Raw genomic sequence first — 16893 nt, 5'->3', positions numbered from 1 at the left:
TGGATTTGTGTAATTGGGCCTTCTGGACTTCACCGAAATTCACCACAAGGGTTAAATATTAGTTCTATCAGGATGTTTGACCCGATCAGAGACCAGAATCTCAATTAGCCTTTGTCCCCCGCATCCTGGGATTAGCTTCTACAAATCATCAGAAAAACTTGGAGGGGGACTGGGCCAATTTTTCCGCAAATGTTTCCACACTTGTGCCCTCGTAGCTCAACGGAAGAACGTCTGAATTTAGATGTCAACGTCTCAGGTTGAATAATTCCTCGTTACTTCTTTTCATTTTATTGTGGTTCAAGATAGTATAATGTAATAATATAAAAATAAAAACTAACACCAGTATTATGCAACTGTATTGTTCCAAACCTAATATTAAATTTATGTTATTTATATCACTAAAGAACGATAACTGGATATAAATTATAACTTGAATATTATTTTTGTCGCTATAGAACGAAAACAATATAAATAACTTGAATATTATTTATACAGTAACACTAAAGAGCATTTATGTTATTTATATCACTAAAGAACGATAACTGGATATAAATTATAACTTGAATATTATTTATGTCGCTAAAGAACGAAAACAATATAAATAACTTGAATATTATTTATACAGTATCACTAAAGAGCAATAACAGAATATCTTATATATAAAAGAGAGTGTGTGCGTGCGTGCGTGTGTGTGTGTGTGTGCTCAATACAAATCTACAAGCTTTGACCGATATTTGCCAAAGTTTGCACATTTAACCTTCATAACCCGGAGAACATAGGCTACATTAAAATTGGACATGTGGACGTTAAATTAATCTATACTAATAATAAATCTGTAGCCGAAATTTTTCTGGTAATTTTCGATTTTCCAAAAATAATTGGTCCTACCATATATAATTAACCACCCTGAAACCGAAAATCGTTTTTTTTTTTAATTTTTGTTTGTATGTCTGTCTGTCTGTCTGTCTGTCTGTCTGTTTGTTACCTTTTCACGCGATAATGGCTGAACAGATTTCGAAGAAAATTGGAATATAAATTAAGTTCGTTGTAACTTAGATTTTAGGCTATATGGCATTCAAAATACATTATTTAAAAGGAGGGTTATAAGGGGGTCTGAATTAAATAAATCCAAATATCTCGCTTATTATTGAGGTTTGTGAAAAATGTTACATAACAAAAATTTCTTTAAAAATCATTTCCGATAAGTTTTATTCTTTGAAAAATTTTGATAGGACTGATATTTAATGGGATAAATGAGTTTCAAAATTAAAATAACTGCCATCTAAGGCGGTGTAATGAAATAAACAAATGAATTCGTCTATAAGGGACCTTGGTCAACAACAATCTAAATCTATGAATCATAGCCTACAGAGAATGTTTCTGTGTTTGTATGAAGTAATATCGGAAGCTAAATTAACCAATTTGTGTAATTAATTATTATTTCACCATTGGAAAGTGTAGTTTCTCTATTTGGACATAATGCTATAATGTTATTACAGTAACTTCGGAGTGAATTGAGGACAGGTAAGATTAAAATAGCTTCTTATGCACAAACAACTTGATAGGCTATTCCGTGCATTCGTTTCCTGTATTTCTTAAAATAATGTTTATCTCAGAGAATTAACGAACCACAAGAGTGTATTGATTTAGTATGCAGTAATAATATATTAGCTTAGCATTCCATTATTTTATAATCCAAATTTTAACTATGCTCAATTGAATTGTATTAAAATACATAAAATACATATGCATTAAATGCAATGCAAAAAATTGGGTAATGAGCCAATCAGATTATGTTGCGCTGTTGTAAAATAAAATTTGTTCCTCCTGAGATTCAAGAGCCTCCATAACAAATTAAAAACTTACTTATCGGTGTACATCCGTTATCAACACATTTTTTATATAATATAATATAATATAATATAATATAATATAATATAATATAATATAATATAATATAATATAATATAATATAATATGTAATATAATATAATATAATATAATATGTAATATTATATAATATAATATAATTTAAGTTATTTGAAGGGTTCAGAACCATAGTGGGCCAAGCGCCATTTACTGAATACGTAGAAAACAATGGTTAAAATTAAGTTATTACCATAATTCAATGGAAACCTTTAACAAGTGAAATGAAATAAATATACACATTAAATCTAAATGATGTCACTGTTCATTAAACTATGGTTGCATGTAGGCCTAATAAAAATTAAGAAACATGTTAAAGGAATTGTCATTGCACCAAATGAGTGATCTCTGGACCAAAATGATCGCATTTTAATGATTTAAATATAATTTAAATTAAGTAACATATTAAACGATTTATCCTGCTATCAAACACGAATCTTCCCTGGATCAAATGTCCTATTTTAATTATGTAATTACTTTATATTTATTTCTAACAGGTGCAGCGGAGCACACGGGTAGGGCTAGTTAAAAATAAAAAAATTAAAATAAATAGATCAAATATTAATGTAAAATATTAAAATGCAAAATCTTCTACAGTCAATTGTTCTTTATTATTGTCTGTTGTATTCAGCATCGACTTTCAAGAGGCCATGGAAATCATAACACGAAATTAAATTACATTGTTGTTACAGCATGAAGGCTAAAATCTAGAAGACAAATACAATAAGTATATTTACACAGTCCAGGACCGTATTATGAATTTCTCGATAACTATAGTTGTGTTTATCCAACTGAATTCTTTGAAACCACAAGGATTGCTATCACATAATTGAATACTTAATATTGAATCACCAATAGGCTCCTATTGCGAAATACTGACCCACCAAAATTATGCACTGGAACGAGAATTGGTAAGAAATAAACTCGTGAAAAACGTAACAGAAATGACAATATTATCTGTCAGAACGAAAGAAGATGTTTTCATCCCATATATTTCTCCACTAACATGCCTTTCGATTTTAAGCAACTGCAATTTCAATGCGACTAGCATTTGTAATGGCCATTTATTAAAATGAAGCACAAGGACAGTCACTCAAAGTTGCAGACATTAACTTAAAAACTGCGTGCTTTTCACATTCTCAACTATATTTTATACAAAGGAGTGAAAAAAAAAAAAAGATTTTACACATATCAAAAAACAAATCAATGGTACTTTTGTCATTTTGCTAATGTAGTATGTGAATATACTTAAGCCCACTGAAAATAACACTGTATTAATAATTCTAAAATATACGTATCGTTATTCATGTCCAAAAATTTATTACTGCGAAATTCTATCAGTATAATCACGTTGCCAATGTAGTATGTTATGTGTTGTGGAAAGAACAATCTCTTAATTTCTAAAATACTGGCATATTATGTCTCTCATAATATTAGTCTTTATGTTATAAAATGACTTCTTGCGAGTTTATATTGTATCTATATTCTGTATATAAAATAATAATATAATTAGTACATTCTGAATTTGTGAGATACAATTTCTCAAGTCATATTAAAAAGAACTGGCTATTATATAAGAGGACGTACAGTGATCAAGGGGTAAAAAAATTCCAATATAAATTAAATCATATATGTATATATTGATTCTTTTCTACGACTGATACAGAGATAAATTTTGGCTCATGATGACACCGCAACAGATTCAGACTGAGAACATCATCGTCATCGTCAGCTGTCTCTGAAATTTAAGTGAACTCATACATATATATGAAGTTACGTGAAATGTATGTCAGCACAGCACAGATCAATTTACAGATCTTATAATTACTTTATCTCTGCTTCTGTGCAATGTCACATGTGCAATGGGGAGGAAAGAAGATGGCAGGAAGGTTGTAATGATTTTTAACATGCTGACTCCCAACAACTAAGATAAGCCACTTGAAATTTAAGTCACAGAGATAAAATATAAGGTCTGTAGAACATTGAGTTAACGTTAATTGGGCATATAGGGACTGAGGCATGCGTTTTTGTTTTGCTGAACTTCAAGGCAATACTAGAGGTGTGCTGCGGACAAGAAAGATTGGGCAAGAGCTGTAAGAGAGACCAGGGTCGTTTATGGATTGTAGCGTCAGGAGAATGGAGAATGAACATCAAGTCAATGCTAACTCATTTAAAGTTGGTGTGGCTGTAGCCTGTATATATTTTCATTTGGTTTTATTTTATTTATAGTTTGATTTTCTATTATTTTATTTTATGTCTCATGATGTGAAAGAGAAGGTCTGACTGCCTTAACTACGTCATGACTCATGTATTCACAGCGACTCTCAATCTGCCTTACAAACAATTGACGATAAATACAACTTGCATTCCATAGCCGTCGAAATTAGATTCCTAATACTTAAATTTGAAGGTCGTATTTGCTTAATGTGGGTGCGCGGCCACACAGGTACTGAAGGAAACGAAAGAGCGGATACATTAGCGAAGCAAGCAGCCTCAACCAACTCAGAATATAAATATTCCACCTGTCCTATTTCGTACATTAAGCAGAAGATCAAGCACACAACTACACTCAAGTGGAATACATACTGGAACTCTAGTGTTAAAGGCTCTGTGACCAAGAAATTATTCTTTCCCAATGTACAAGACAGACTATGTTGCAGTCAGTTCTCAACCGACTTCTTTTACACTCAATTTATGACCGGCCATGGAAAATTCGGTTCCTACTTTGAAAGATTTAGGATCAAAAGTGCAGAAGAATCTCTGTGCATATGCAAAGAGAATCAGACTGTTGAACATTTGATTTTTCACTGTCCAGTGTTCAAAGGAAAAGACACTTTTTAAGATATCATATCTCAGACTGCAATTTAAATTACTGCACACCCCTTTATCATTTTCTTAGAAAAAAATGTTGTTACAAACAATTCACAGAGTTTATACACCACATCCACGCAAGACTGTAGCTATTAATTGTATGTAAATTAATGATGTTATAAAATCTTAATGCACTATGTAAAACAAGGTGTCTATCTTTGGGACATAATAATAGTAATAACAACAATAACCATGTTTGTATTATAGATTTTACTATTGTTCAGTATTTGATGACAGGTATATAGTTTGTAACCATAAGTAATTTTGTTTTTATTTTTTTTTTACTATCGCAAACCAACTATATAATAGGTGTTTTATTTGTAACTAAGCCAATTCTGTGCATTATCTCATTACTATTGCTTAAAATTATATATAAATTAATGTAATAATCTTGCAATTTCTCTACACCTTCGATTATAATTTCTAATTTTATTTCATTTTGTTTTAACTGAAAGTAATTATTGCATAACGTATTTAGTATTGTTTACTGTCTCTTAATTAGTGTATTTATATTGTAACTATGACTCAGACCTACTATTAATTCTTTAAAATTGTGTATTATCACTACATAATGTATTTCACATGTAACAAACTACAACCCTAATATACCAAAGGTAAAATAGGGTTTCAATATTTGGATAACAATAATAATAACTACGTCAAAATAAATAAACACACACATATATAGACTACAAATTAAAAAACATTTGAACGTATGGCACGTGATGAAATTCGTTTTGGTTGTCTATAATTGACTTTCTGAGATTTCCGAGAAGTCTAACAACCAGTTTAATTTAAAAAAAGAAGCAAAAAGAACAACCTGGGCAACGCCAGGTGCTTTCAGCTAGTAAATGATAAATATAGGTTTGTTTAATTAATATAAGATATTATATAATATATATTTAATTATTTAAATAAAATAACCTATTTTACAAAGAAAAATAGTTATTTGTATTATAATAATTACTTACATAAAATACAGATTATTTATATCGTGAAAGAACAATAACAGAATATACATAATTTTAATATTATTTATAACGCTAAAGAACGAAAACAGAATATAAGTGACAACTTGAATATTATTTATTTCGCTAAAGAACGATAACAGAATATAAAAAACGTGAATAGTATTAATATCGTTAAAGAACGATAACAGAATACAAATGATGACTTGAATATTATTTATATCTCTAAAGAACGATAACAGAATACAAAAAATTATAACTTGAATATTATTTATTTCGCTAAAAGAACGATAACAAAATATCAATAACTTAGTATCGATAAAGAACAATAACAGACTTTAAATGATAATTTGAATATTATTTATATCGCTAAAGAACGATTAAAAAATAAAATGAAAACTTGAAGAAGACCCGAACTCACAACCTTCGAATCATTAAGCAAGCACTCTACCGCTGGTCTAAGAGACACAGATATGGAATACTTCCATAGTTCCGGAACTGTTTCTACAAGCACATGCATCATGTATTTTTTTTAGTAGGTTATTTTACGACGCTTTATCAACAACTTAGGTTATTTAGCGTCTGAATGAGATGAAGGTGATAATGCCGGTGAAATGATTCCGGGGTCCAGCACCGAAAGTTATCCAGCATTTGCTCATCTTGAGTTGAGGGAAAACCCCGGAAAAAACCTCAATCAAGTAACTTGCCCCGACAGGAAATCGAACCCGGGCCACCTGGTTTCGCGGCAAGACGCACTGACCGTTACTCGACAGGTGTGTACTGTATCATGTAACATCACCGTGACCCGAAGTGGACTTAGAAAATATTCGCTGTTCACGAGTGCGGCCACTTTTTTTTTTTTGACAACTGTACATAGAAAGCACATACACACACTCACGTAATGAAACTCGCATAGTAACAATGTCGAACACACACACACGCAACACAACACGATTAATTCAACCTTCACACATGAATGTAGATGATAAACTAACTCGCAACTGTCACTGTATGGAATGGCATACATTAGTGGAAGCAGGCGGGAAACACTCTAGCTGTGCAGACAATCCAGGAAATGAAAACCCCGCAGTGTAACAAAACAGTGTCACTGTATTATTAATTATTACAGAAAGTGATAAACATTATAAGCCTGTGCTAGAAAGCAAGCACAATATACCATTTGAAACGAAATGCAGATAGATCGATTTATAATTTAAGAATGCCTATAGCACACACCAATGTGATAGATTATCGGCAATTATGTTACATTTTCCTGCATAAGCTGACGTGACTGCACAGTAATGTCTGGTGTATGTCATTCTAATACAATGGTCCAGTACACTATTAAAAATTTTTTCTAGTACAGTTCTTTTATCAATATCTGCCAGTGAGTGACCAGCAACTTTCAAATAGTTTACTTTGGTTGTGAGCATCAAAGCATTAAAAAACATCACAAACATCAGTTACTTCTTTTCCCACTCACCGAAAACTGTAACGTTAAACAGAGGCTGAGACATAATAAAAGAACTGTAGGAACTTATCTTCAAAGTAAAGTATCTGTAAAACGTACTAAAAATGTATGTTACTTTCATTGCAAATACCCAGAATCTCTGATTCTCAAATTATAAATTAATATTTCTGTAACTATTAATTTTCTTTATATTCTTTGAAAACTAACCTTTCTAACAACCTCAAGATGTATTCCATTGAGAAACTTAAGACGTAACAGTTTCAGTGCAATGCTTCGTGCTTTCTTGGGTACATCTGGAATGTCAAATGTTACAAAAATTGCATGACCAGATCTGCGACGTCTTGTTCTACCAATTATATGTGGAGGTGTGTTGGAGTCTCCTGTTTCTTTTCGATAGAGATATTGCTGTAAAAAAAGAAATAAAATATAAAGTATTGTAAATAAGTCGACTTAAATGTGATACAACACACAGAGGAGTCATCTTCTGTGGTCTGTACTGAAAGTTAGAAAAATAAATGGAGTTAGACTGCTGGTGAATATTTTCCTTCTTGCAAGTAGATTTGGCCTACATTTAATAACGAAACTCAGCATAAATGTTTTCAACATCATGTATGTTTGCAAACAAATAGCATCAACAAATTAATTGTTTTTTTTTTTTTACGTGGTTATTTAACGATGTTGTATAAACAACTGAGTTATCTAGTGTCAATGGAATTGCTTATAGCAAGATGGTATTTACCGAGATTCGCCATAGATTACCTGACATTCGCCTTACACTTGGGGAAACAACTGAATCAGATAATCAGTCCAAGCGGGAATTGAACCCATGTCCAAGCGCAACTTTGGATCAGCAGTCAAACACGCTACTGCCTGAGCCATCCCAGTGCTAAGTAATTGTTCACATAAGCTTCCATGTGCATTTGAAACTCTGAGAACACAGTCTACACTTCATTTATTTTTGGAGGAGGACAGATTATAGGAAAAGAGGGAAGGGTGGAACACAGAACTTCAAATAATGATATATATAATTATATAAGCATTACCATTTTCACATACCTGAGGTTGTCCTTTCAGATGGCTCATATGTTCATGTCATAGTTCAAAACTATTGTGACTATAATGACACTTCCACTACTTCATTAATGTTTTTAATCTAGTTAGTAATCTGTATAGCTCAACTGATGAATTGTTTATATTTTTAAATTGAATTAACTTACTTGCTACGTGTTATACTTCATAGCTCAACTGATGAGTAACGATTTAGGTTTGTAAATTTAATAATCTGATTGGCTATGTACTGTATATTTTTTGTAGAGCCATCAATGCAGCTCAGTCGGCCGATCCGGAGCTGCGCTCGAGCTTGGCTTGGATCCCCCATTTGATCTGATTGGTTGGTTTCTTCCGAGGTTTTTCCCAGTCATGGAGCAGATGCTGGGTGGTCTATGGCGAGTCCTTGGCCTCACCTCACTTCATCCCCATTTGGTCTGATTACCTAGTTGGGTTTTTCCGAGGTTTTCCCCAACCATAAGGTAAATCCAAGTAATCTGTGGCAAATCCTTGGACTCATCTCACTACATCTCGCCAAAAAATTGTAATGTAAAATTTTTACTTATTCCACATCTTAAAGTTTCAATGCTAATGTCAGATCTATGGAATACAATAAATGAAATAAAAAAAAAAATGCTTCGATGCGTAGTCCGCTACAAATGCATCGGGAACAGCATTTACTTTGTGTCTCAAACATGCGAGATTTGGTGCTGTGGTTATATTTATCTGCCATTAGAGTCGAATATCAAGAAATGAGGTGAGTTGAGGAGAATAATTTTTAGCATAACTTTGTTAATTTAATCTCATTTAATTTTATTTATTGTATTCTATAGATCTTACATCAGCAATGTAGCTTTGAAATGTGGAACAAGTAAAAAATTGTACAAAATAAATAGTATGAGTAGGCCTACATAGCAAGTAGATCAATTTACAAGCATAAACAGTTCATTGGCTGAGTAAAGGTCATTTAAAAAAATAATAACAAACATCATCAGGGAAAGAATGTAGGCCTACTCTCAGAAAGCAATGTCAAGATTTCTAAATGGTGTATAAAGGGGGTATCTTTACTTTCACCTTTACTTTCCACCTAACAGTAATTCTGAAGTCAATAAAATGCATCCTCTAATCATTTATGGGTTACAAAAATTCTGATCTTGATTACAAAGGCAATAATAATAATAATAATAATAATAATAATAATAATAATAATAATAATAACAATAATAATAATAATAATAATAATAACAGTAATAATAATAATAATAATAATAATAATAATAGTAACAACAATAATAGTAACAACAACAACAATAATAGTAACAACAATAATAATAATAACAATAATAATAATAATAGTAATTGGAAAAAATTTGATAATGGTGATCGTGATCAGTTTTGAATTTCTTAAAATTTCTATGTGCTTTGTTCTTTTTCTTAATAAGTATATGCAAGCTATTTGAAAACCATTTTGGATAGTGCGATTTTTTTACGAAGGTGACAGGAACAGCAAGAGATGTAGCATTATTTATAATTTGAGATAACGAATTAGTTGTAAGGTTAACATCAGTAGTCTGGTATATGGAATTCCAATCATGATTGTATACAGTGGAATAGAGTTTCAAGTTGAGAATAATTCATGAAGGTACTAATTGGGCAGTGTTCAGGTAGCGACAAATACACTTCAAATCAATGGAGATAGATGGATAAGAGTCCTCCAAAACTAGAGAATGACTGGCTAGTTTTACTGTACTATTAATTATATTAGTAAAGACAAGATCAAGTAGATTTTTACTAATAACAGTAAAATTAATTTGGTTTAATCCCAGTAGGCAAGACGAGGAATATAAATCACTTGACTTAATTTTAGAGTAGTAATGAGTATCATTAAGATTAAAACCAGTTGACCAATCCATACCAGGACAATTAAAATCGCCAATAATTACTGTTCTAAAATTATGAGTATAAAGATTTTTTTTCAAGAAAATTAAGGTAAGAGTTTAAGTGATTATGTCCGAAACCAGATGAGAAGTAATGATTTCCAATTAACAAATTAATACCATCAGCCATTTTAATTTCTATCCAAACACATTCTTTAATAATTTCTAAATCATATCACCGACACGTAAAAGGTAACTGGTTGTTAATCACTGTTAGGACACCCCCACCTCTTTTTTGTTGGTGTCCTCATAGGCTCTGTCTGCACGAAACACAGTATAATTGTTAGGGAATAAATTTGTATTTAATACTGATTCAGATAACCACGTTTCAGTAAGACAGATAATGATATCATTATTACTTGCTACATTTTGAAAAATTTCATCAATTTTGTATTAACCCTAATCTGCCTGGTTTTCTGACATGTGGCGATTTTTGTAATTTCTTCAACATTTATTCAAACTTACGTCCTTATTATGGAATTAAACTCGGTTTTGTTTAAAATTATCTAGTTTCAAAGATAAGGGGTGGTACCGTACGGTACCGCTAGGCAGATATGGGTGCAAGATTTCTTTTCTTCAGATTTCATCATTTTAAGTCGTTATTTATTGGAATGACAGAAAAACTTCACTATATCATTCACTATTTTTTATTATTTTATTTCTTGTATGATAATAACAGGGCAATGGAGCTAGCTTTTACAAATGGCAAGGGTTTGTACCTCAGTGCTCCTTGGTTTAGTTGCACTTTTAAGATTTTACAAAACGTTTTACACAGATTCCCACTTCACTCTTAATGCATTGTGTGAGTATACGAGGACAGACAGCCAGTCGGCCAGCTAGTCTTCGCAGGTTATCAAAGTACATACAGTCGGAAGAGTAGGCTCTTCATATCATGTGGTAAGTTGTCGAGCATTTCAACGAGAGGTGCTGCACATTTACCATAATCAAATTCAAAGTGATCATTTGCACTTACCCTCTTCCCTTGGCATATTTCAAAAGATATCAGATATGCCCATAAACAATGTTTAGGCACCTTAATTGAAGCTGAACCTTTCCCCTGATGAAATGTTTGCAGGATGACGTCTATAGGGAATCACACATTCATTAAAATTCATACATTATGCCAGAATGTAATTTTTCATAAATCTCTCCTTCATCAGATTTACCAGAGGTCGGAGCTTACACATTTTGTCTTGCCGATCTAAAATTTGGCATTATCGGCATAATGGACAAATCGCACGATTTTTTCAAATCATCACACCACATGCAATTGTAAACTAATTCATTGCGTGTCCAGTGCATTTTCCTATTAGAATCTTCTGCTAGGTACAAAACTGTAGCCAATGAAGAGAAGAATTCCGATTAAGAACTTCATTTCTTCAGCTGTTATTTGTAAACCTTGTACATTTAGAAATAAAGCATAACACTGGGTTTCTCTTACAAAATAAAATCAATAACATTACAGTCAAAGAATACTTCAAACAAATTCTGTAGGCTATTTTCCTCTATAAAATGTGTAGTCAACTACAGGAAAAATGCTACTGTTAGAAGGGGGATGTTCACGTATCGATGAAGTTGGTTTCGTGTGACTTTGATTGTTTCCTTCCTGGTTACCCTTTCCTTCTGTATTTTGTGAGCACGAAATTGAACTACTTGTCCTCATCTCATCTTCATTCTTAGACTCAAACCTGTTTCGATTCTTCAAAGTAAAAGTTTTCTTTATGTTTTCTTATTTCTTCTAACTTTCTTTATTTGTCACATCACTATCTTCATCACAGTTAAATAAATCATATGCCTTTCACCGTAATAAAATTGAATTCCTAAGAGATTATCAAGTAAACCGCCTGTATCTTCCTCTCTATAATCTTCATCAGAATTCACTGTGACGTCTGGTGGATCAATATAGATAGTACTTAGATTATTATACTGTCATCCTCTATGATTCTTACAGCTTCAGTAAGTGTTATGTTCCAGGAACCATAATAAATTATCAATATGAATGCTATAAAGAGGAAAAATCGATTCTTTACAAAATGCTACGGCATCTGCCTAGTGGTACCATACAGTACCAGACTAACTCTACGTCATATATATTTGGCAGTTCATATATTTATAGTGAAAACATGAATTGAATGCTTTACTATAAGCCTTTTCCAATATATGAAATCAGAATTTATTCAAAATTATAATCCTAATTGAATGAATTCAAATATTTACTTCAAACCGATACCAAAATTTAGTGATTCAAGAAAATGTGTATAATTATCGAACGCCACTACGCATACCAAGCCATATAACTTCAAAATATTCTTTTCCTAACAAGGACTGGAATGTCAGTGAGTAAATTAAACAATGAGAAATTGTGAAAATAATAATTGTTGCCAACACAGCAACTGGAAACTACTATATGTACCTGTGGTACCATATGGTACCGCTAGGCAGATTCGGGTTAAGACCACAAACATTTTGGTAAAATATCTCAAGATGATTACTAGACCTGTGCACTGAGAGTTAGAGAATAATATTAAGAGGCTTTAACCCTAGAATCAACAGAAGTACCTGGTGGAGCAAAATGCTGCTCTCGTTTAAGTTTACCAAACAAGGGTGCAATGAGACATCCAGCAGGCCAAACACCAGAATTATTAATTAACTCAAAATCCCTCTCATCAACTGAGATGTGAAAAGAGGAATACGACTGATATTTGGTTTTCAATTTCGTTATTACAAGAGATCTTAATTTAAGTTGATTAAAGATAAAGAGTGAATCCATAATATTATTCTTGTTGACATTAGGACTAAATCTAGAAAAAAAAAAGTGATTTAGTTCTGATTATCTCTGGAGCCATTTCTAAGTTGCTAGTAGTTAGAGTGTCAACTTTAGGATCATGTTTCTTAAATTTTTTACGAGTTACAGTTTGAAAACTATCAGAGTCAATGTTATTTGATGATGATGATGATGACGATAGTAGTAGTAATAATAATAGTAATAATAATAATAATAATAATAATAATCATAACAATAATAATAATAATAATAATAATAATAATAATAATTATTATTATTATTATTATTATTATTACTATTATTATTACTACTACTATCGTCATCATCATAATAATAATAATCATAACAATAATAATAATAATTATTATTATTATTATTATTATTTATTTATTTATTTATTTACTTATATTTAATGTGCTGTACAACAGCCAGTGGCCAATTACAGTTCAGCACAAAGACATAAAACAAAAACAATAGCAATCATATAAATTACAATAAAAGTACAATGGATCATTAAAATAATGGCAGTTAAATGAGATGATAATTGCAAATGAAAGAATGGAATCATATAGGCCTAAATAGTTTTACAAAGATATACAAGATGACGAGAATATTATAATACATATCTAAACAAAAGGCATAAATTAACAACAACTGATATAAAACTCAAAAAGTATATACTGCACATTAAATGGATCCAAGTTCAACCCAAGGAAATTAGCATATTTTATACATCTGCAGACCGGAGAGAAGAGATTTAGAATTCCTATTATAAAAAAAAATTATGAAATCTTAAACCCTTAGCAGGAATACGAAGACTGATATTGCTTATGAATGATTCACAATCAATATCACTCTTAATGACTTTACAAAAAAATAAATAATCAAGATCTTGATGTCTGGCAAATAAACTACAGCAATTAAAATATTAACAGTTAATCTCATATTTATAATCATCGGAATTTGGTAAAAATCTATAAGAACACAAGGAAATAAATTTTCTTTGAATATTCTCCAATTTAGCCGAGTCGGTGGAAGTAATGGAGTTCGATATAACAGATGCATATTGTAGCTTGGATCTAACCAATGTATAGTATAAAATTAATAGACACATAGGAGTAGGAAAAATAATAAGTTATAGATCTAATTAGACCAAGCATTCTTAATGAATGGGTATAAATATATTGCACATGATCATGAAAATATAGTTTAGAATCAAGTATGACACCAAGATCTCTAATACTATCTTTCTTACTAATAATTATGACATTACTAAGAGAATAATTAAATTTTAGGGAAGTAGTTTTCCGTGAGATGGAAATGACAAAAGTTTTGAATTGATTAATTTTCGTTCCATTTTCAACAGAACATTGCGAAATTTAATTAATGTCATTTTGTAGAATTTGACAATCAGCCAAACTATTAATTTTACGAAAGATTTTGAGGTCATCCGCAAATAAAAGGCAGCTAGAACTTATTCTTTTACTTATATCATTTATAAATAATAAAAATAAGAGAGGTCCCAATGTAGACCCTTGAGGAACTCCACATAAACTATTAAATGGAACAGAGAGAGAATTACCTAGTCGAACACAAGATTGTCTATCTGTTAAACAATTTTCAAACCAATTAACGTAGTTAGTGAAGAGACCAAAATTACTTAATTTATTTAATAGAATTTTGTGAGGAACAACATCAAATGCTTTGCTAAAATCGAACAAAATGGAGTCAATTTGACCTTGAGTTTCAACTGCAGGCATTATGAGATTGAGATAGAAAACTAAATTAGTAGTAGTACATTTCCCTCTAGTAAATCCATGCTGGGCTGAATTGATCTTATGTTTGACATAAAATGAAATGTATTTGTGAATTACTTTTTTTTTTATTTTTGAAAAACTGTTTAAGATAGAAACAGGTCTATAATTAGTAACACTGTTTTTATTACCATTTTTAAAAACTGGAATAATAGATGCTTCTCCCAAAGTGAAGGATAAATACCTGTTTTTAAACTAAGACTGAATAAATAAGTTAAAACGGGGATGAGAATATTAGAGCAACTCTTAATTATTAAATTAGGAATACTATCAGTACCTTTAGATTTATTAGGTTTTAGTTTTTTTAATATCTTTAGTTACATCATCGAAAGTAATTTTAGGCAGGGGCAAACAGTCAGTAATATTAGAATCATAAGTAATGAAATTAGAATTATAATATTGTTGAACAGATTTAAATTGACTAGCAAATGCATTTGCAATTTCTTTTTGATCAGTGATGTGAACGTCATTTATTAATTCAGTGGGATTGGTATTAGTTTTTCGAAAAGCTTCAACATATTTTCATATGGCTGCAAAAGGGTATCTGTCAGATACAGGGTGGAGAGCCATTAATCCTTCCCATTGAAGGCTTTAAGGAACCAACCTGGACAAATACCCAACGTCCCATCCCTACCTTCCCGTGGTGCAACTGTTAGTAAGCATAATTTTACAAGCTGAACCAAAGGGAGGGGCTACTCATCAATTAGCACTGGTCAGCTTGATGAGTTAATGACTGAATTTGGTATAATTTTCCTCTATTCAATACCTAATTCCCTCTTTACCCTTTCCAATCCAGTTCTCTGACCGAACTCTTACTTTCTTCGACCTCGACGGCATTAGAGCATTCGAGGCCTAGGGGTTCATTTCCCTTTCCTTCCTCCTCTTTCTACTTTTCTGTTCCTAGTGCTGACCTGCTATGGCACTAAAATCGTCCTCCAGTGGCTTAAGGAGAGAAAGCTGGTGATCAACAAGATCTCCCAGCTAGGTCCAATGGACCCGTCGACCAACAGCAGGTGTGGTCCTCCAGACATTCTGGGGATTGTGTGTGAATGAAGTAACCACCAAAACGTTAAAATATGGTGTTCACTTAAATTGGCTACAACTTGCCATTTAACCACTCCAATATGAAATGAGTACCATTAAGGTAAAATTATCCGGAGGTAAAATAGTCCCCCAATCGGATCTCCGGGCGGGGACTACTTTAATGGTACAGAATCAACTAAACATCTTACAATGGAATGCTGGTGGTATAACATCAGCCAAGAAGACTGAACTAGCCAATATACTCTCATCAAATCATAAAAGAAATGGATAATCAAGACAAATTAGAACTAATAAGAATTGAAGTATGGAAAAATCAACAACATTTCAAAATCTACAGTGCCTATAATCCACCTAATAATCCCCTTGATCTAACTTTGTTTGATATACAACCTAAAACTATCATAATTGGTGACTTTAACGCCCACTCCCAACTTTGGGGCTACGATAATGTAAACCAACCTGGAAAAATGATCATGGACCTCCTAAACACTACAACCGCAGAACTTGTCTACAGAAAAGAAGATCCCCCTACTTTCATTCATTATTCTGGTTCTGGTACAAATCCAGACTTATTACTAGTAACATCAGATATCCATCACGAAACCAAGAAAAAAATAATTGAAGACGCTGGATCTGGCCATAGAGTCATCATCGCTTCTATCCATCTCCACCAAAACCGAAGAAAAGAACCCTACAATAACAAAACAACATGGAACTTTAAGAAAGCGAATTGGAAACTATTTACAACAGAACTCGACAAATACCTCAAGCTCAACACACCATTAATGGAAAATACAAACTCAGATAGATTGAACAAATATTTCTGTGAATCTCTTCTTAAAATTGCAAAAAAGCACATTCCACGAGGCAAACCAAAAAAATACACCCCATTCTGGACAGAAAACCTGAACTTATTGAAACAAGATAGAGATAAAGCAAGAACCAAAGCAGAACATAGCAAAACACCAGAAGATACTCAAGACTGGAGGAAGAAGACTGCCATTCTTAAAAAAGCAATCATAACAGCAAA

General features: G+C 31.9%; 1 protein-coding gene across 11 annotated transcripts in view; it reads right to left on the bottom strand.

Moving 5' to 3' along the window:
* l(2)37Cd (general transcription factor IIIC subunit l(2)37Cd) overlaps positions 1–16893 on the bottom strand; it is a 126391-nt gene that overhangs the window by 42752 nt on the left and 66746 nt on the right. For 10 of the 11 annotated variants that reach the window (XM_069843191.1, XM_069843193.1, XM_069843188.1 and 7 more), the window contains one exon: positions 7444–7641. The exons of the other annotated variant lie outside the window; for it this stretch is intronic. In XM_069843191.1, the coding sequence (XP_069699292.1) occupies positions 7444–7641 (198 nt within the window). The remainder of the gene's footprint in view (positions 1–7443; positions 7642–16893) is intronic. 11 annotated transcript variants of the gene reach the window in all.

This window comes from Periplaneta americana, chromosome 13 (genome assembly GCF_040183065.1).
Source record: "Periplaneta americana isolate PAMFEO1 chromosome 13, P.americana_PAMFEO1_priV1, whole genome shotgun sequence".
In the NCBI taxonomy this organism is placed as follows: Eukaryota; Metazoa; Arthropoda; class Insecta; order Blattodea; family Blattidae; genus Periplaneta; species Periplaneta americana.
The sequence above is the reverse complement of the archived record's forward strand: the minus strand, read 5'-3'. Positions and strand labels throughout refer to the sequence as shown.